Source organism: Oryx dammah, unplaced genomic scaffold, assembly GCF_014754425.2.
Source record: "Oryx dammah isolate SB20612 unplaced genomic scaffold, SCBI_Odam_1.1 HiC_scaffold_14, whole genome shotgun sequence".
NCBI classification, from domain to species: Eukaryota; Metazoa; Chordata; class Mammalia; order Artiodactyla; family Bovidae; genus Oryx; species Oryx dammah.
In genome coordinates this window covers 33,998,818-34,020,191 of record NW_024070198.1, presented here as the reverse complement: position 1 = coordinate 34,020,191, position 21,374 = coordinate 33,998,818, and the positions used below count along the sequence as shown (strand labels likewise).

The window sequence follows — 21,374 nt, the reverse complement described above, 5'->3', positions numbered from 1 at the left end:
GCCCTCTGCAATCTGGGGACAGTGCTTACTCTGGAGAACGTGACTCAGAGCCCATGGTTGCCTGTAACCCTGGCTGGGCCAGTCACTTATTCTGCAACCTGGGATCAGTCCTAGATTTTCATGGTCTCTATTTACCTCCTTCCTAACATGAAAGAAATGGACAGAATGGGAATTTTTCAAAGCATATGTTTTTAGCTATGAAATCCTTTTCAAACAAAAGTTCGTCTGGAAGCCCAGGAAATAAATTAGATGAGCTGAATTTTCTCTGGTGGAAGTTGGGGAGGAGCCAGAGTCAGCCCTATTTTTTCTAATCCCTTACCAGTCCCCAAGAAGCCTCAATTTTCTGTGTATGAACTTGAAAACTACTGGACTAATGATGATCTGAAGGCTCCCTCTAGCTTCTGTACTGTCTGTTCCTGTGTTCTCAGGGAACAGGGCTTGGAGTATTAGAAGGCTACCATTGGGGAGAGGCATTTGAAGGCTAAAGGCAATTTTGTCTTTGACCCCAATGGTTGATTATTGTGTTATTGTGCAGTCTCCTAGTTGTGTCCAACTCTTTGCGACCCCATGGACTACAATACGCCAGGCCTGTGTCCCTCACCATCTGCCAAAGTTTGCCCAAGTTCATGTCCATTACATTGGTGATGCCATCAGCTATCTCATTCTTAAAGTGGAAGTGGCTGGTTATTAGGAAACCTAAAAAGGTTTAAGTAGGCATCCTCAGTGTTATTTTGAAAGATTTAAATGCATGTTGTTTTGTTTTGTTTTTTGCTCTGTCATTAAACATACCTTAAGTTAGGCTTATCCTCTTTCATTTGGAACAGAGCAGAAAGATTTTTGTTTTCTTTTGGTTTTTGATTTTTAACTAGGTTTATAGAGGTGTGAGGTGTGATGTATGTAGTTATAGACTAGTCCAACTCCCTTTGCTAAAGTAAACAAATGATTTTAGAAGAGGTGAAAATTGAAAGTGGGCAGAAACAAACCATTAAGATTTTTGAATGTCAATGGGAGGATTTCCCTGGTGGCCCAATGGTTAAGACTTTGCCTTTCAGTACAGGGAGTGTGGATTCAACCCCGGGCCAGGGAGCTATGATCCCACATGACTCTTGGCCAAAACACGAAAACAGAAAACAGAAGCATAAAACAGTAAAAAAATTCAATAAAGACTTTAAAAATAGTCTCCATAAAAAAAAATGTTAAAAAAAAAAGTCAATAGAAAAGTCTTTGAAATTATTGGCTTCCGTGAGACCATAAATAAGTAATCACTTTCCTTAAAGATTAGATATGAATGCTTTACTGTCAGTGAATTGTTAACTAGACAGGGTGGTACAGAATGTTAAGTTGAATTCACAGTTTCCTAAATTATACTGGAGATTTGAATCAGAGACAGTGGTTTGAAGTAGCATTCTCATTCTCTTTAAAATGCGGCATATTCTCTTCTCCCTACCTTTGAATAAAGCTTCCAAAGAGAATACAGCTTTCAAACTGGTTGCTAGTGGTACACCCTGAAAGATGCAGGTGGGACGGATGATGTGGTAGCATCTCCAGGGCAAGTGTTCTAGGTGTTTATCCATTTTCCTACCCTCTAACAACAAAAAATCCCGTATAAAATGTAGCCCGCTGTATATAGCACAGTCAATAAATAGCCTTCTTTCTCTAGGGGTGAAGCTACAAGTGGAATGTTTTGCCATCACAATGGTCATATGTCTGATAATTAATGTGAAAATTATGAAAATCCAGACTATGGTCAATCATGATCTAACTTAACGTTTGGTGCTCCTATAATGAGACAAAAGTAGAATCTCCTCAATCTGCAGTAATTTTTTTTTTCATTTTAGACTGTATCATTGCAACTTTTTCAAAGGCACAGAAAGACTGGAATCCCCAAATGAGACAGGAAAGAGAAATGCCTAGTATTTTGGCAGAGAGTAAGGAATATTTTTTAATCCCCTCTAGGCAAGGCAATGGCACCCCACTCCAGTACTCTCGCCTGGAAAATCCCATGGGTGGAGGAGCCAGGTAAGCTACAGTCTGTGAGGTTGCAAAGCGTCAGACACGACTCAGTGACTTCATTTTCACTTTGCACTTTCATGCATTGGAGAAAGAAATGGCAACCCACTCCAGTATTCTTGCCTGGAGAATCCCAGGGACCAAGAAGCCTGGTGGGCTGCCATCTATGGGGTCGCACAGAGTCGGACACGACTGACACGACTTAGCAGCAGCAGCAGCAGCAGGCTAGCCCCATAGGCTGGGTGAGACTGAGAGAGGAGGGAAATAGCAAATCCATGGCTGTGCGCTTCTTGGCTGTGGAAAAGGCATGTAGAAGGTGTCTGATGACAACCACTAAGCACATTCTGCTTTGAATTAGTTCCTCGTTATTTGAAAAGGTTCACACAAACAACAACATTGATACTGCTTAATTGCACACAGAGTGATGTGGATAAGGCTCAAGGATATTGCGGTTTAGCCTCTTGATCACACCTCACTCTAACACAGTAATGAACAGGTGGACCTGAGTTCAAGTCCCTGTCCCCCTGACCACAAGCTGCAACTTTGAGAAAAATTGCTTTTTCTCTAAGCTTAGTCTTTGCATATGTTAAAGAAAGGCTGATATACCCTTCTTCCAAGCACTTACCTACTAAGGCTGTTATGAGGAAACACTTAAGAATGCTTATCTTAGTCCCTGGTACAGAATAACTGCTTGAAAAACATTAGTCCAGTATTAGTCCCATTTGGGGGCACTGGTAGCAAATATTAAGGGTCAGCATCCAGCAGTGATGAGGATAACCTTAAATTCAGGTGATGGGTTCCCGTGTACCAGCTACCCTATTTCCATCCAGCTTATTGTTTGATGTGGGGAGTCCAGTTTATTGAAATTTCATTTAAAGTCCTTTTTGGCAAGTATTGGCCAAAAAAGAGGAAAGGAAAAGAAAGAAAAAAATGAAGGGAGGAAGGAAGAAAAAGAAGAGAAGAAAGAAAAAGAAAAGAAAAAAGAGTTGATAGAAATTTTGGGTGGCCCTATTATCTCTTAACTCTTCTGATGTAGATAGAGCAGGTATTATTCGCCCATTGAACAGATTTAGAAGTTAGTTTGGTGATTGGCCTAGGATCACTGGTGAGTTACAATAGGGCCAGAACAAGAAAGAAGTTGGGTTTATCACAGACTTAAATGAACTTAGGGTTGCTGGACGGAAGGATGGGGAAAAGGGATAGTTAAAGAGTTTGGGATGGACATGTAAAAATGGATAACCAACAAGAATCTACTTATAGCACATGAAACTCTGCTCAATGCTGTGTGGCAGCCTAGATGAGAGGGGAGGTTGGGGGAGAATGGATTTATGTATATGTATGGCTGAATGCCTGCACTGTTCACCTAATGTTATTAATTGGCTATACCCTAGTACAAAATAAAAAGAAGTGAGGTCTAAAGTAAGTGTCAGATGGCAACTCCAATACGAGCATGGAACACTGTTGTACACAGTGGGCGTGAGGTTGGGGAAGCAGTTTGCCATGATGGTGGTCCCTTCACTGCAGCCCACGCAGAGACAGGTACTAGCCACTGATGAAGTCTCTTTGTGAAGGAGACAAATAGTGAAGAATCTCATGAAAACATCATATGATTCTGAAAAGTGATTCTTCTGAAATCAATCTCCCATATACTCTTCAGTATTTAGGCTTTTTGCAAAAAGCAGTAGCAGACTTCAATGTATTCTTACTTTTTATACTGCTAAATTTATGTTTTGGATTATCCCTACCATTGTCTCAGGCATGGAGATGGCCTTGACACCTTCTCTGATTTAATGATTTGCCTGAACTGTTTAATGTTCTTGAGGGAGTTTTAGCATCCTGGCCATGGTCTCTGACTCAGACTGCTTGTGTCCAGGTCCCAGCTGCATCGCTTATTAGTGCAATGACCTTGGGCAATTTCTTTAACTTCTCTCTGTTGCAGTTGCCTCATCTTTCTGATGGAGATGGTAATGGTACCTGCCACAGAGGGTTATTAGAAATCAATGAGAGATTCTTTGTTCAATACATGCAGAGAGTGAGCCCCAAGTAAATGTGAGCTGTGAATTATAATAAGGCTGTTCTATTTGCAGTTTATGAAGCTGAAATACATCACATCCATATGTTATGGGCATTGTTATTATCTTAGTGAAGTCTATAAAACTTCATTTCCAGTCACGAAAATAATGACATGGGATCCACTTGGAAATCATCCGCAGAAACTGGCTCGAGTAGCACAGAGGTCATTGTAAGCCATAAAGACCATACAAATCCAGATGAAGCCACCGTCAGATTGCTTTCTGTTTACGTGGTGGTGAACTGCAAGTTCTTTTAGTTCTTTTTTTTTTGCATTTTCCAAATGAAATTTGGTTCCACCTTCAAAGTCAAAGCTGTCCAGGAAAGGTCACAAAGTGAGGATCACACTTTCACTCTGGAACCCTTCTGCAGAACACCAAATCAGGCTTAGAATCAGGCTGTACACAACTGAAAAGGAAAAATAGGTTAGAAATAGCTCAAAGCGGTTTCCCATGTACACTTCCCCAAAGAAGAGATTCTAACTCAGACCACGTCCAAGTTCAGTTCAAAACGTTAAGTGGACTTTCCAAACTCAGTAAACGAAGTGACCGTGTCTCCCCCAGTAAGTGCACTGTTCTCCATCGTTCTCGTAGACACAGCCTGGCGCTGGTGCTGCTTCAGCAAGAAACTTTGGCTACCTCCTTACACCCTGCCAGTCCCAGCTCTGTGGGAAGTTGGGTTACGGTGGGTTGCACCATTGCCCCTGCCCCCTCGAAATCCACCCCAGAAACTATGGCTTCGGAGGAACCTCCTGACACCCTGAAGGTCTCCGTGTTGAGCTCCCTCTCCTCAGCCCACATCATCCACCTGGAACTGGTCTTGGGTTCAGAGGACATGTTGTCAAAGAAGGACTTGGACTTGTTGTAGTAGCAGCGGGGCCCCACATGGTCCTCCTCAGCAGTGGCCTCTTCACTCTGGGTCACCACGGCCAGGTCCTTCTCTTCCCCTTTCTCAGCTTTGTCATCTTGAAAATTCAGTTTCTTCTTAAATTCCTCATCCAGCTCTTCTCGGCTGAACTGGGCATTTGCCCTCTCAAAATCAAAGTCGCCTTCAAACTTGATTGTGTTTTCCTTGATGTTAGTTGGACAGCTTTGCCCTCCGGAGCGGTTCCTTGTTCATCTGTTCCCTGAGCACCTCCTCTGAGGTCTTCTGTTCTCTGTCATTCACCGGCCGTTGAGTTTGCACAGCTGCCTCTGAGCTATATCGGTGGCGGCCTTGCTGCAAGTGGGGCTGAGCGCCTGTTGAGCTGCATGCCCACGGTGCCCTCACCAGGTAACAGCTTCCTAGAGTTCAAGTTATCAAGAGATCCAGTCTGGACGGCCTGCTCCACCATGGGGCTCTTGCCAACTGAGACAGATGGAAATCTGGCTCCTAAACCCAAGGAGGCCAGCGTACTGCTGGCTAAGCAGGGAGCTGCCCACCAGCTGGCTGTAGGGTGGCTTCCCTCGGAAGGGGCTGTAAGGCACCTATGGCTGGAAGGAGGAGCCCAACCCAAGCCCAGGGAAGATCGAAGGACAGCAGGATCCTGAAGGAGCGTGTGCTGAGCTTTTGGAGGTTCACACACAGTAATATCTTTGACATCACTTCCCCGGAAGATGATGTACTCATAAATCTCCTCTCTAGGGGGGTGGCAGGCCTATCTGTGGGACGGTCTTCAGTACCAAAGTTCCTCACTTTGGCGAGCGCCACGGTGGCATTGTCCCAGTCGATGGTGTAGAGGATGCCCTTGTAGTGGATCTGTGCCTTGGAGATGACGCTGATCTTGCTGCCCAGCTTCAGGGTGCCCGAGGAGCTGCTCATGGCGGTGGTCGCTTGGCCGGGCCTGGCCCACTCGTCTTTGCGTGGTGGCCTCGTCACCCTCTCCTCGTGGCCTCGGTGCTGCCTTACTGGCACTCGAGGGCCTGCCTGAGGACCAGGGTCCTCTTTTAGTTCTTGACATTGTTCTTTCTCATGGAGTCACGTAGCTGAGCTTGGGTTGGGGCACTTATCTGGGCGTATAACCAAATAACATTGGAACACAAGTTCAAGGGAAATGACAAATCAGTCTTAACTTGTTTCCTTCCTATGCTTTTCTCATTAGGGTCTAGAGGAGTCTTTTTCCTTATTGAATGTGACCTTTTGAGAAATTTAGTTTCCATCTTTCCCAATAGAATCATTCTTCTTAGGGAATTAAATTTGCTTCAAGTTTCTGCCTCTTCTGCTCAGTTTAAAAGAGGAGGCCAGGGCCCTGTGGGTGTTTTGTTATTGATATCTGCTATTTTTTACTCTCAGCTCTGTCGTTAAATTGTATTATGGTAGGCGGCATCTCCTAGGCCCGGTCTTTTAACATCATTTGCCTTACGATGTGTTGTTTGCCTAGGAACACGCAGTATCTATGTTCCAAGCTTAGCATCACTGGGGACCAGACTTGCAAACAGAACCAGGCACTGAGGCCTATGGTAGCCATCCAGATAACAGGACTGAATGTTGCTGGTCAGAATTCTCCTCCTTGTACATTCTGTGTGGCCTTGGCAAGTTTCTGAATTCCTCTGGCTCTAAGATTGCTCTCTGATCTCTACATTCCTTGCTAGCCCTCTGCTTCATTAGTGTAGTTTCCAAACTCAGTTTTGTGGTCAGTTAATCTTTGTGTTGGGGTTGGGCATTCTCTCATCGAATAAATTTAGAAAATGCATCTTTATGTTTCTCTCAAAGAGTTACAAGGCACACATGCTTATCAAGGTCTCTGAGAAGCTCCCTGTTGAACAATGCTTAATGAAGCATTTCTCAAATATAGGTGAATATGCAATTTTTTAATAGATTAATTTTGGTTTCCTGGGAAGACTTCTGATGAGCATCATTTGGGAAAGATTTCTGCTGCAGCTTTCTCAGGTGATTAGTTATGTAAGGTAAAGAACACACAGCAGTGTCTCTGATTTTAGAATGACAATGTAAGTGTACCATTGCCTTTTAATTGGAAGATAGTTGTGTAAACAGTTTTTAAGCAATAGGAGTCTGCATTCTGATAAACTGCCAGAGTATCTCTGGTTCAGCTAACAGAAGTCAAATTTGGAGGTCCACAACCAGGAAGGAACTACTTTATTGGTTAACTTTTCAAAAAGTCAAAGTTTCCATGTCGAATCATGTCCCATCCCCTCTTGGGGCTGTCCTGCCTTATAAAAGGCAGGGAACCCAGGCAAGTAGCTACAGTCCTGTTTTAGCCTCAGAAAATGCTACAGCACTACACGTGGCTTCTTTTCCTCCCTTTCATTTAAAATCAGTTAGGGATTATAATATGAGATTTCAAAGAAATAGGAAAAACTAGCTTTCATTAGAATTGAAATGAAAACTAATGAGAAAAAAATGCAGCTATAAAAGACTTCTGTTCTATCCTTATGGTAACAATCCTGAGACACTAACACAAAAAGCATTAGGGCTAAACTCTGAAATCAGTCATGAGCATGCTGGGCATTAGGCATAATCAGAAGATTTCAATAAATGCAACTGGCCTTTTGGCAGCAGCTAACATATGACAGCTCTGCAAATGCCAAGCATTTTATCAACGAGTGGTCCAGTTGTGATCTTTTGCCTGGCGCCTGGTGCTTTGGCCAAGTCAGGAGGATGTTATCAGGGGTACAGAGTTCCAGGCAGTGGTCTGGACTCAAGGAAGGGAGGGTGGGGTGACCCCAGAGTATGGCCCAAAGCCATTTCAAAACAAATCAAAAAACCCACCTAGAAGGAGAAGAAAGTAAGCTGAGAATGTTCAATTAATCAAGCTTTATATTTAAACAATGTGATCATGTAGTCTTTCCTTTTCATTGGGTAGATTATGTGCCTTATGTTAAATTACTATTTCAGAATGGGTGCTGGAGTTTGTGTCTCTTGCAGGAATTAAATGATCTGTTCTCACGTTTAAAACAATTATGCTAGTTTCCTTCTACGTCTTAGCCTATAAATGCATCTGATGCTGGGGATATTTGTACTAAATATCTTTTTCCATTTAAACTGTCTTCATAACATTTCTAATTTGCAAAAGCCTTGGTGTTCAAAAATAACTGGGAGAAAAATTGGACTGTGGGTGGTGGGTAATCCAGCCCTGCATCAGGGCATTACTGACTACTAAAGGAAAAAAAATGCCTCTTTCCTGAACCTTACCGGATGGGGCCATTGTTTTCAGACAGCCTTTACCTAATACAGAAGGACTCAAAGTCCATGACTGGCCTCAGACCAGCATTTTGTCTGGGAACAACATTCAAAGCCATGATGAACAACCAGGCTGATAGTAAAAGGAGCCTCCCCAAGTTGGAGTATTTTTGTTAAATCCTAGTACAAAAAAAAAAGTACTAAAAAGCCCATCTGGTGAGATGTAATTCATTAAGTGAAAAGAGCAGAAGGCTTGGGAAAATCGATCCTTTTCTTTCTTTGTCTCCTGTGTTTGAGTTATTGTGCAATCACAGTGATATAAATCTGGATTCAGAGTGGCGGAAAACCCATGGAACGTTCCGGGCATGTTTTAATAGTGTCTTTGCAGCAAGGATGGTGTTCTGCATCTGTGATGTCAGTGAACTGATGCGCTGTTTGGAGTGGTCTTTAGAATTAGCACAGGAGACAGAGTGGGGAGGGTCAGGAGATGAGGACTCTGTGCTGGAGGAAGGAGCTAGACTCCAGGAAACTCCTCATTCTTTCTGAGCTGCTGTGACACACCCTCGGGGTGGCACACCCTCCCTGGAGTCCAGCTCAGCCCACAGATTCGTGGAAGGAGAACCAGGGCCCAGGCCTCCCCTTTGAGGAGTGGATGCAGCGCTTCCGTGTGTCAGCCACCTCGGGAAGAAAAGCTGAAGCCTTAGAGCTTTGTGCACGTGACCTGGGAACCCATTGAGCTCATGGACCCACATCACATCCTCGAAGACCACCGAGGTTTGGCTGTCTTTTTCATAAACTTGGCGTGTGTGCTATCTGGGGTAGGCTGTGCATTTAAAGATGAGGAGAGCTGCTGGGACTTTTCCATTGGTTAAAATAGTTGTGCACTTGTTATATTAACCCTTGAGGTTAATACAAACACATGCTTGTATAATATGCATATGTTATATACTAACATACTTATGTGCTGTGCTAAGTTGGTTCAGTCATGTCCGATTCTTTGCAACCCTATGGACTATAGCCCTCCAGGCTCCTCTGTCCATGAGATTCTCCAGGTAAGATTAGTGGAGCAGGTTGCCATTTCCTTGATCTTCCTGACCCAGGGATCGAACCTGAGTCTTTCATGTCTCCTGCATTGGCAGGCAGGTTTCTTACCACTGCAGGTGGGTTCTTTACCACTATTTAAGCATATTTATAAATATTATTCTTTACTACTCTTTAAACATTTATAAATATCATTAGAATGGGATTTTAAAAAATGGATATGACTTATGTAGCAGGAGTCCAGCTCCATTAAGTTAAATTTGGGTAGGTTGGTCTGTTGGAGCACATTGGGGGTCCCCAGTGACTGTGAGTGAGAATCTATGACCTGCATTTCTGCTTATGTATTCTTTTCCTCATATCGCCCATCTCCATGCCAGTATATCTGTGTTAACATAGCTTTGAGGTGAATTCTCCCATCTCCTTATATTATGTTGTTTTTGTCTGCGTAGATTGGGTATATCGGACACTTTGTTTGAGCTAGGTGTTGGCTTAAAAATATTCACAACCTAAAAGCTGAGAGTTATGTGTTATTCAGTGGAAATTTTTAAGACTTCAATACCAGGAGACAGCATCTCAAGTAACCCTGAGAGAACTTCTCTGAGGAGGCAAGAGGAAGAACCAAGTTACATAGAAGTTTTGCAACAAAAAGCAGGTAGTCTGAATGTGAAAAATTATTGCTAATTAAAGAAAACTAGACGTCCCAGCTTAAGGAATTTAGCACATTTATTTGTATGGGAAGGTACAAGAGTCTGAAATCGTTCCTCTCATATGCACCTCAGCTATCTGGGACCAGTAGCCTATGTTTCTCACATCCTGAGCTCCCTTGGGGCTCACCATCGGGAGTGACTGCAGTCTGATGGCTGCTAGATGGCAGGTATTCTCCTTCCTGAGTGCCCTTAGGGCTCACCAACTCACATTGGAGGGCTATAATCACTGATGACTGTGACATACTTATTTACTGATATGGCAGGAAATATTCCATTTTCACAGTGATGCTGTCCCTAGGATGCTTCCCCTAGAGTTGTGCTTTATGAGACAGTTGGTACCCTGGGGAGAATGGCTTCAGGAGGGACCCAGCTCCCCTGCTCAGCATCCCCAGGGACCCACAGCTTCAGAGGCATCCCAAGGCGATCTTTCTGGCTGCTGTATTGAAACCAGCAGACCATATCAATTCATGCTGATTCTTTTGATACTGGACCTTAGAGCAAGTGATCGTAACTTCTGTTGGTTTCTGGAGAGTAGACTGTCAGGTGATAAATCCCATGTAAGGCAGAAAGGCTTTGTACCTCCCACCTCTACTTCTGAAGACTCTGCCCTTCTCTGTTTACCAGGACCTCCGGTGAGCTCGAGTTTGCCTTCCTGTAGGACTAGGGAGCCAGGGGATGCTCCACTTCACATGTGCACACTCGCCAAGAGGTACAAAGGAATTGAATGTTGGCATGCTCTGTAACTGATGAATAATTCATGAGGGCTTTCTGTGCCGTAAGATTTCCTTCTGTAAATGAACATTATTTTGAAAGACAATGCTGACGGAAAAATCTGGAAATGTCGCATCATGTGCTTTAATGATCCACCTTCAACATTTACTGGGAAGGCAAAAGTTGACAAACATCAGAATAATTAAACTGAAAGCTGACAGTGGCCCTGGGTGGGCAGGAAGCCAACGACTTAGACACAGCTTCTTCTTCCCCAGTTCAGTCTAAAGTGTGACATCACCTGATGTTTACGAAAGGCCTCTGGATTCTTTGGTACTCTCTGGGCTTTCTTTGTAGGTAGAATCTGAATGTTACTGATAACACTGTACATATTAATTAGTATTAACAGAGTACTGATATTTAGAGTTGGAAACTATGATTCGATGGCTTTTCTTAACTGAAACGGGTTTTAGAGATAAAACTAGACTGTCTCAAGATGTCTATATTTCTCTATTTGAATAAATTTGAAACCCTCTGTTTTCCTTGCACTGTAAAAAGGTTAGGTTTTAATTTTGATTTCCAGGAAAGATAAGGAAGGTTTTGGAAAATCTTACATGACAGAGAGATTATAAACAGAGTAAGTTTATAGCAGAGTAAGTCATGTCAGATTATATTTTTAGTGGTCACCAGAAAGAAAAAGAAATTTTTCTTTTAAAAGAATTTCATTTTTTGTTTTTTTTTTTTCAATTTTTCCTGCTCCTCTCCTTTCCATGGTATATTTTTAACGCATTTGGAATCTTTCCACTTGCTACTGGCTGGAATTTATGGAAAGTGTATCCCCAGAACCCTCAACAGTTGACTTGAATCTCAGTTATAATTAAATTGGAAGTTGACAAATTATTCTGAGGCTTAAAAAGAGGCAAACATTATGTTCCTAACAAGGAGTTTCACTACTCTGCTTTGTTTTAAAAGTACTCTCCATAGAGAATATTGACAATATTTTTAGTGACTCTTTTTAAAAATAGAAGGGTGTTTTGAAAGGATATCTAATAAACATGTTTGACTATGCTTAAATTTGGTATTTTACCTGGTAGCTGGGTTCTGATGCTTTAAAACAACCAAAAAAAAATAAATAAATAAAACAACCAGGTTTTCAACTCCTCATCCATCCCTCTGTAATGAGTGCATCACCCTGGTCTCTCCTGGAACATCTTGAAAGCATTAGCTACTTAGAGGACTGTTGATATAAGACTTTGATACAGTGATTTAGTATCTTTTGCACTAAAGGATATGCTGAGAGCTAGTGTTTGCATACAATTAACAGTCATTTAGGCATCTGAGCCACCTAGCCTCTCTTTTATATTAAAATCGGACTGCGGACACACACTTCTCCATCACTAACATACTTCAAAGGTTGGAGTCAGCGTAAGGATATTAATTCAGAATATCGAGATTTAACAAGACAACTCTAAAGGCAATGCATTTCCAAAAAGGGGGAGGGAAACTCAGTGTGTTGACTGGCACTCCTTTTAGATTCCCTGTGAGACAATGGAGTGCTGGGCAGGTTTTACTGCGTCAAGTGAGAAAATGAAAGTGTTAGTCGCTCAGTTGTATTCCACTCTTTGCGACCCCCAAGGACTGTAGCCCCCCAGGCTCCTCTGTCCCTGAAATTCTCCAGGCAAGAATACTGGAGTGGGTAGCCATTCCCTTCTCCAGGGTATCTTCCCAACCCAAGGATTGAACCCGGCCTCCTGCATTGCAGGCAGACTCTTTACCGTTTGAGCCGACAGGGAAGCCCATTTTCTGCTTTAAGAGGTAATCAATAGCTGCCATAATGAATGAGCTCTGTCTGGTCGCCAGCCAGTGGGTCTATTAGAGCATGACATTGCCAGAGATGTGCCCGAGCAGTAGGAGCAGGCCCAGGAGCTCTGAGCGTTGAGTTTGTATAAAGCTCTCAGTGACAAACAGGGCCCTGAGGATTCCTGTCTGAGTCCCACCTCCCCCGCAGTCACTGTTGACAGGCTCCCTGGGCTTGTGATCACACCTCATACCTCAAAGATCTGAGTGGAATAGAAACTCCCCGAGCCTGGTATTACTTTTCTTTATAATACTTTGCAGGGGACCCATACCCCACGTGAGGCATGAAGGGGAGTGGCAGGAATACAGGGTGAAGTGGGGCACACAGTGCTCCTGGGAAATCTCAAGGTGTTAGCAGAGTGGTATTCTTTAGTGGAAACACATCTCTATGGATTATTTTTATGTTGTTTTCTAACTGTAAAGTATTTGTTCATTTGTATTTTTATTTTTTGGCCATGCCCTGGTGGGATGGGGGATCTTAGTTCCCCACCCAGGGATTGAACCCGAGCCCTCTACATTGGGAGCTTGGAGTCTTGCCACTGGACCACCAGGAAAGTCCCTCCATGGACTATTTTTAAATGGTCCCTTTTGTCTATTTTTCGTATATACTGTGTAGTTCAAATGCACATACAGATTCATGGATTTCATTAGTCACTTCACTTTGGAGGCTCCTGGCCTCACCCATGTCTTCACTTTCTTTTTTTGGCTTTAAAGGCACTCTCACCATAACAGTCTGCCTCTACTTGGCAGTTTCATCAGGTGGGATCTGCAGATGTGTCGCAGAGCCCTCTCCTGACTTGGCATTAGAGTGGCCCATTAACCTTCTGTTTGTCATCATTAATTTACTAGGCATCTTTCAGCAGGTGGCAGGCACTGTGCTAGGTATTGTTCAGAACAAATCTCTGTCATTTAGAATTTGTAGTCTTGGAAGTACCCCTGGCAGGTGTGTGCCAAAGATGTGCTGGGCAGCTAACCAGCATGAAAAGTTAGTAAGGACCAGGGCCAGGTGAAGAATATCAGTATTGGAATATAAAATGTAAGAAGATGTAGTTACCTAAGAGATGTAAATTAGTGTAGTCAGTATAAAAAACAATATGGAGGATCCTTAAAAAACTAAAAATACCACTACCATATGATCCAGCAATCCCACTTCTGGGCATATATCTGGAAATGATGAAAAACTCTAATTTGAAAAGATACTGGCACCCCAGTGTTCATAGCGCCACTATTTACAGTTGCCAAAACCTGGAAGCAACTTAAGTGTCCATCAATAGATAAAAGGATAAAAAAGACAGAGAATGAGATGGTTGGATGGCATCACTGACTCAATGGACGTGAGTTTGAGCAAGCTCTGGGAGTTGGTGATGGACAGGGAAGCCTGGCGTACTGCAGCCCATGGAGTCACAAAGGGTCAGACACGACTGAGTGACTGAACTGATACACACACACACACACATACACACACAATGAAGTGTTACTCGGTCATTAAAAAGAATGAAGTTTTGCCATTTGCATTGATATGCATGAACCTAGAGATTATCGTGGGCTTCCCAGTTGGTGCAGTGGTAAAAAATCTGCCTGCCATTATGTGAGATGCAAGAGACACACGTTCAATCCCTGAGTCTGGAAGATCTGCTGGAGTAGGAAATGGCAACCCACTCTAGTATTCTTGCCTGGAAAATTCTATAGACAGAGGAGCCTGGTGGGCTACAGTCCATGGGGTCACAAAGAGTAGGACGTGACTGAGCATAAACGCAGATATTATCATACTAAGTGAAATAAGTCAGAAAGAGAAAGACAAATACCATATGATGTCACTGATATGTGGAATCTAAAAAATGATACAGAATGAATTTGTTTACAAAACAAAAACCTACTCACAGACATAGAAAACAAACTTATGGTTACCAAAGAGGGAAGCGTAGGCAGGGACAAATTAGGAATATGAGATTAACATATACATACTACTATATATAAAGTAGATAAACAACAAGGATTTACTGTATAGCACAGGGAACTATTTTTATTATCTTAACCTGTAATTGAAAAAATCTGAAGAAATATATATTTGTAACTGAATCACTTTGCTGTACACCTGGAAGTAACATATCTTTATAAATCAAGTATATTTCAATTTTTTAAAAAAGAAGATGTAGTCACCTAAAGTGGTTAGGATGGTAGCTAGGAAAGCCCCCAAGGGCTCCTTGGGATATAAATGACCCCACTGGTTTCATCAGGGCGCAATCTGACCACAGGTCACCTCTCACCTAGGCTCCAGCATTGGATCAGTACGGCTCTGGTCCTCAGGAATCATCTGTACCCCCCACCCCCACTGCCAGGGCCCCAAGGATTGGGGATTTATTTTCCTCTTGCTAAAATCGCTATTCTTTGGTGAATTTCAGAGTTATTTTTTTCTAATGTAAATATATGATTTGGGACCTGTAAAAGGAAACTGTGTTCCTTCTGGACACAACGTTAAGTTCTTGAGCTCTAGAAACAGCGAGATTTTGTTCACATCATGGCTTTGATACCTACTAGCCAAGTAACCATGGGAAAGTGTCTGCATTTCTCCAAACCTCAGTTTCCGCATCTATAAAATGGAGCTAATAGGGCAACCTGCTTTATGAGATTGTGAGATTAAATGAGGATGTTTATAAAACCCAAGGCATGGTGTCTAATTTGTAATAATGAATGGGTTCTAGCATTAGCAATTATGGCACCAACTGAGTAATTCAGCTGCTTCCAAATTATTTTTATTGTTAAATAGTGCTTTGAAATCCATAGGCCTTGATTCTAGTTTGGTTATTTTATTTTTATGTGTGTGTTTTATTTATTTTAAATTATACAAACATACAAATGTAAGCTTTCACTGTCAAAATTTCAAATACTTTATGAAAGACAAACCTAGGCGGTAACTACTATTATCAGTTTTATTTATTCATTTTATTTTCACCAAGGTAGTGCATATTCCTAGTTTTGAAAGTCAAATAGTATCTTCTGTCAAGAATGGGAGACAAAGGAGTAAGAGGCAAAGATTCTGGAGTTTTTCTGGCCCAATTTCCTAATGTGATCAAAACTGACATTTCTATTAACAGAATGTGGCTCTTTGAGGTGGGATTTTTGACTGTCTTATTTTTCATCTTTATCGGTGAGGGCCAGTCTCCTGCAGAGAGAAGAAATGGAGGGGGTGTAGATGATGACTGTTTGCCATAAAGACATCCCATCTTCCTGTTCACGTCATCTTGTTCAACTTATCCTCATCCTTCACTCTGGCCTTCAGTGGCACTTGGTACCTCCAGCACCAGCCTTTCCTGGATTGCCCCCAGAGTTGTCCCCACTCCAGCTTCAGCTTCTCCTCCTTCTTTTCTTATGTCATCCATTCACTTTCCAGCTTCCAAACTGGAAGCTTCCAAACATCTGTCTGCTGATATTGCTCCTCTCTTGTTCTTTCTGGGGTTCTGTGAAGGCACAGAGATAAACACATGTTCCCAGAACCATGTTGAACCAGAAGCTCAAAGTTTCTGTAGATTTTCCCACTCAGTTAATATCTGGTACTCTAATTATCTCACATTTCATTTAATCTTCTTCAAGAGAATTATGAGTTCATTGGTATTAGAACTGTGATTTTTATATCTTTCAGAAATCTCAGTAATGAATACATGGTGTGTGCTCACTAAATTCTTTTAATTGAGATAACACTGATATATAACATTGTATAAGTTTCACATGTACAGTATTATAATTTGACTTCCAAATACACTATAGTATATTGTATATGTGTGTGTACTTAGTCACATCCAGCTCTTTGCAGCCCCATGGACCATAGCCTGCCAGGCTCCTCTGTCCATGGAATTTTACAGATCATAGTACTAGAGTGGGTTGCCATTCCCTTCTCCAGGGGATCTTCCCAACCCAGGGATCAAACTCGCATCTCTTCCCTTTCTAGCGCTGACAGACGTATTCTCTGCCACCAGCAGAGATTCTGTCGATGGGCACTTAGGTTGTTTCATATCTTGACTATTAAAAATAATCCTGCAATAAACATAGGGATGCATATATCACTTTGAATTAGTGTTTTTATATTTCTGGAAAATGCCCAGAAGTGGAATAGTTTTGATTGTATGATAATTCTATTTTTAATTTTTTTAGAAATCTCCATTCTGTTTTCCGTAGTGGCTGTACCAATTCACAGTCCTATCAACAGTGTATGAAGTTTTCCTTTTCTCACCAGTCTTTCCAACACTTATTATTTCTTGTCTTTTGATAGTAGCCCTTCTAATGAGTGTAAATTGATATCTCCTTCCAGTTTTGATTTGTATTTCCCTGATGATTAGTGATTCATTTTCCTGTTGGCCATTTACATGTCTTCTTTGGAAAAATATCTATCGAGATCCTCTTTATTTTTTAATCCATTTGTTTGCTTTTGTTGTTGAGTTGCATGAGTTCTTTATAGTCACTAAATTCTGGTTGAGTAGTTGATTGCTTTTCATATTTGGCTAAAAAGTGGCATCATATATATTACCTTTATTGGTGTGGTCCCATGAAAACCATCCCACTAAAAATATTGCAACTTTTTCTTTTTTGCTTTTAAGATTCCAAGGAATAATAAGTAGCTGTAAGTGTGATCAGACAGAATACTCTTGTATCAATTATCTATTGTTGCTTCATAAGCCATTCCAAAATTTGGAAACTTAAAGCGGTAATCATCCATCATTTTCCATGAGTCTGCAGGGTTGGCAGGGGGTCAGTTGCTTTCTGCTGAATCAGGGGGCAATTTGGCAGGCTAACATGTTTGGAGGTAGCTCTGCTCTGTGCATTGCTCATCCTCCTCTTGGGACCAGCAGACTATCCCAATCATGCCCTCATCACACTGAAGCAGAAGGACAAAGAGCAAATAGAGACATGCTTGACCTCTTTGAACCTAAGCTCAGAACCAGCATGTGGTCACTTTTGTCCTCTTTATTCTGTAGGCCAGAGCAAGTTACATGGTCAAAGTGGGAGGGCACTGTAAAATAACATGGCAAAAGGCTTAATACAAGGGAGGAAGATAAATTAGGGCCCCTGAGGCAACCTATCTGGCCTTCTAGGCAGTAGCAGCAGCTCTGGCATGAATGGACACTTATTGAGACTCGCAGAAATAAAAGTCTTATGTCCAGCTAACCTTGCCAGGCTTTCATTTGGATTTAAGAAAAGAGAATTCTAACCCTCAAGGACTTTACTAGCCATACTTGAGAAAATGATCTACAGATGAAATTAATGAATGAAGTGGCTATAGAGCAAAAAGCTAAGCAATAGAAGATTTTAACACTTCGTATGTGACTAGCCTAAAGCAAACTTTTGCTGTGGAGGACAAGATAGTAAATATTTTAGCTTTTGTCAGCTGAGTGGTCTCTGTTGAAGCTATTTAACTATAGTTACAGCACAGAAATAGCTATAGACAATATGCAAATGGATAGACATGACTGTGTCCCAGCAAATCTTTATTTATAATACAAAACCAGACTTCAGGCATTAGTTTAAAGACCACTGGACTGGAATATTGAAAGAAATAAGAAAGGATCAGTCGTGGAAGACTTGCTGAAAAAGGAGTAATAGTTTCCAAGGCAGTGAAGATTAATTTAGCTCAACAAAATTTGTTTTAAATATGAAGTAAGAAAAAACTTGTAGTCATTCAACAGGTAGATTTTCAGTTCAGTTCAGTTCAGTCGCTCAGATAGTGTCTGACTCTTTGCGACAGCATGGACTGCAGCACACCAGGTTTCCCTGTCCATCACCAACTCCTGGAGTTTGCTCAAACTCAGGTCCATTGAGTCGGGATGCCATCCAACCATCTCATCCTCTGTCGTCCCCTTCTCCTCCCTCCTTCAATCTTTCCCATCCTCAGGGTCTTTTCCAATGAGTCAGTTCTTCACATCAGGTGGCCAAAGTATTGAAGTTTCAGCTTCAGCATCAGTCTTTCCAATGAATATTCAGGACTGATTTCCTTTAGAATGGATTGGTTTGATCTCCTTGCAGTCCAAGGGACTCTCAAGAGTCTTCTCCAACACCACAGTTCAAAAGCATCAATTCTTCAGTGTTCAGCTTTCTTTATAGTCCAACTCTCACATCCATACATGACCACTGGAAAAACCATAGCTTTGACCAGATGGACCTTTGTTTGTAGAGTAATGTCTCTGCTTTTTAATATGCTGTCTAGGTTTGTCATAGCTTTTATTCCAAGGAGCTAGTGTCTTTTTTCTTCCAAGGAGCAAGTAAGGTAGATTTTACCACAGGTTAATGTGGTCCAGTCAGAATGAGAACTCATCGCTCTTTAATAGTATTACTTGCTACAAATGATTTCTGCTTCTGAATGCCTATTTGAAAACATGTTTATTAAGAATGTTAATATTTTTGCTTAGTTGGTAGATGAGGAAGAAAGCATTTGAAAATAAAATGAAATAACTAATTAAAGTGATTTGATTTTATGCCACTAAAAAAGTTGCATTTGACTAATGTGACCTAGATTTGTATAAAGGAACCAGAGGGATTAATATGAATGATTTGTTTTTAACTTTTAAGAAACAGTTTGCAGGAACTTTCCAGGTAGTCCAGTGGCTAAGACACAGAACTCCCAAAGCAGGGGTCCTGGGTTTGATCCCTGGTCAAGGAACTAGATCCCACATGTCACAACTAAGTGTTTGCAAGCCACAACTAAGACCCAGCACAACCAAATAAATAAATAATTAAAATAAAAATAAAGTTTTTTTTTTAAAGAAAACAATATGCAGGATTCAAGTGGATATTTTTCCACCTCAGTTGTATTTCACTTAGATTTTCCTTATCAATCATTATGCTCCCCTCATATTTGAAGATAGAAAAAAGCCCAGAATACTATTAGAAAATAAAGAATTGTTTTTTTGCTTAGAATCTTTAATATCTGTTTATTCATTTGCCATCAGCATTTATGACTATTATACCTGAGGGTAGCAATAAAATTAAAACAAATTCCTGGTAGGCTTTAAGAACATCATTTGAAGTCCCCTGAGTTTCTTGGAAAAATGCACTTTTTCCCAGGTAGCATAATCATATAAATCCACTCTCACTGTTATTTATTATTATCTTACATTGTCTTATTTTAATTGGAGTATAATTTCTTTATAATATTGTATTAGTTTCTGCTGTACGATGGCGTGACTCAGTTATATGTATACATATATCTGCTCCCTCTGGAAATTCCCACCCTCCCATCCCACCCCTCTAGGTCATCACAGAGCACTTAGCTGAGCTCCCTGTGTTATACAGCAGCTTCCCACTAGCTATCTATTTTACACATGGTAGTATATATATGGCAATGTTACTCTTTCAATTTGTCTCACCCTCACCTTCCCACAGTGTGTCCATGAGTCCATACTCTACCTCCACATTTATATTTCTGCCCTACAAATTGGTCCAACAGTACCATTTTCCTAGATTCCATATATATGCATTAATATGCAAAATTTTTTTTCTCTTTCTAACTTCACTCTCTGTGATAGACTCCAGGTTCATCCACATCACTACAACTGACTCAATTCCCTTCCTTTTTATGGCTGAGTAATATTTCAGTATATATATGTACCACATCTTCTTTATCCATTCCTTGTCAGTGGACATCTAGGTTGCTTCCATGCCCTGGCTGCTGTAAATAGTGCTTCAATGAAAACTGGGGTACATGTGTCTTTTTGAATTATAGTTTTCTCAGGGTATAGCCCAGCAGTGGGATTTCTGGGTCTTACATTGTCTTTTAATTTGTTATATACTTTACATTTTCTTGAGATGTTCTCTTTTCTCTGGTTAATTTCCTTTCTTACTGTTGTTTTCACACACACACACAGAGGCATAGACCTAGACCTTGATCTTGGAGGTGGTTACATGGACACATGAAAAAATTCACTAACTGAGCTGAATGCTTGAAATTTGTGAATGTAAGACAAATTTCAATTAAAATTTTAATATTAAAAATCATAGTAATAGATTTGAATAACATAGGGGAAAGTTTTGATAACCCAAAGTTATAAATTGTATATGAAATATGATCTGGCATAAATTCATAGGAAGAAAATACTGAAGAATAAGTGATTTCCAAATGGTAAAACTGTTAGTAATAGTTCTCAGTGTCTGTCTTCCAAAGTTTCTCTAATGAAGTATATTCCTTCTACAACAGAAAAGTTGAAGTGGCAAAAAGTATAACTAAGGAGATATTTGAGATAACTTGAACTTCGATCATAAATCCGTTTTGATATTTTGGGAAGGAAAATAGCCATTTAGAGACAGGCAAATTCAGGAGTTGTAGACTTAGAGAAAGCTTCATGGAGAAGACCTCAGAGGGGCTGAGACAGCATTTAGGGAAGGTCACAGTGGGAAGCAGGCGTGGGGTGGACAGCTGACCTTGTGTGATGTTGCCTTTGGCCTGTGTTCCTCGGTCTGTGTTGGCTGACCGTGTTTCTGTCCTCTTCATGGGTTCTGTGGTGGCTTAGCTGGTAAAGAATCCACCTTCTATGCAGAAGACCTGGGTTTGATCCCTGGGTTGGGATGATCCCCTGGAGAAGGGAAAGGCTACCCACTCCAGTATTCTGGCCTGGGGACACAACTGAGCAACTTTCACTTTCACACTTTCAAGTGTATAATTGCTTTATTTTTAATGCTTAACATGTTGATGTTTTAAGCCATCATTTGTAATTCTTATTCCTAAAAAGCTCATTTCCTATCCTTATAGTCGTCCGGTAAACTGTTTGCTCTATTCTCTATCTTGAGACTTCCTGCCCTTCCCCACCCTCCCCTCCCCTCTGCTTCTCCATGTGCCAATGTGAGTTTAAAAATTGTGCCAAGGCATTCTCTCCTCTG

The 21,374-nt window shown here is 41.3% G+C and overlaps 1 protein-coding gene and 1 pseudogene across 20 annotated transcripts in view; one reads left to right on the top strand and one right to left on the bottom strand.

The window, feature by feature from the left end:
* ABLIM1 (actin binding LIM protein 1) overlaps positions 1-21,374 on the top strand; it is a 335,325-nt gene that overhangs the window by 82,887 nt on the left and 231,064 nt on the right. For 3 of the 20 annotated variants that reach the window (XM_040255049.1, XM_040255054.1, XM_040255053.1), the window contains exon 1: positions 8,583-8,973. The exons of 3 other annotated variants lie outside the window; for them this stretch is intronic. In XM_040255049.1, the coding sequence (XP_040110983.1) occupies positions 8,940-8,973 (34 nt within the window). In that variant the 5' untranslated portion in view covers positions 8,583-8,939. Of the gene's footprint in view, positions 1-8,576; positions 8,974-21,374 lie in introns of those variants that run through there. 14 more of the 20 variants (XM_040255045.1, XM_040255046.1, XM_040255057.1 and 11 more) reach the window with 11 other exon arrangements.
* On the bottom strand, positions 4,343-5,880 carry LOC120873921 (annotated as a pseudogene).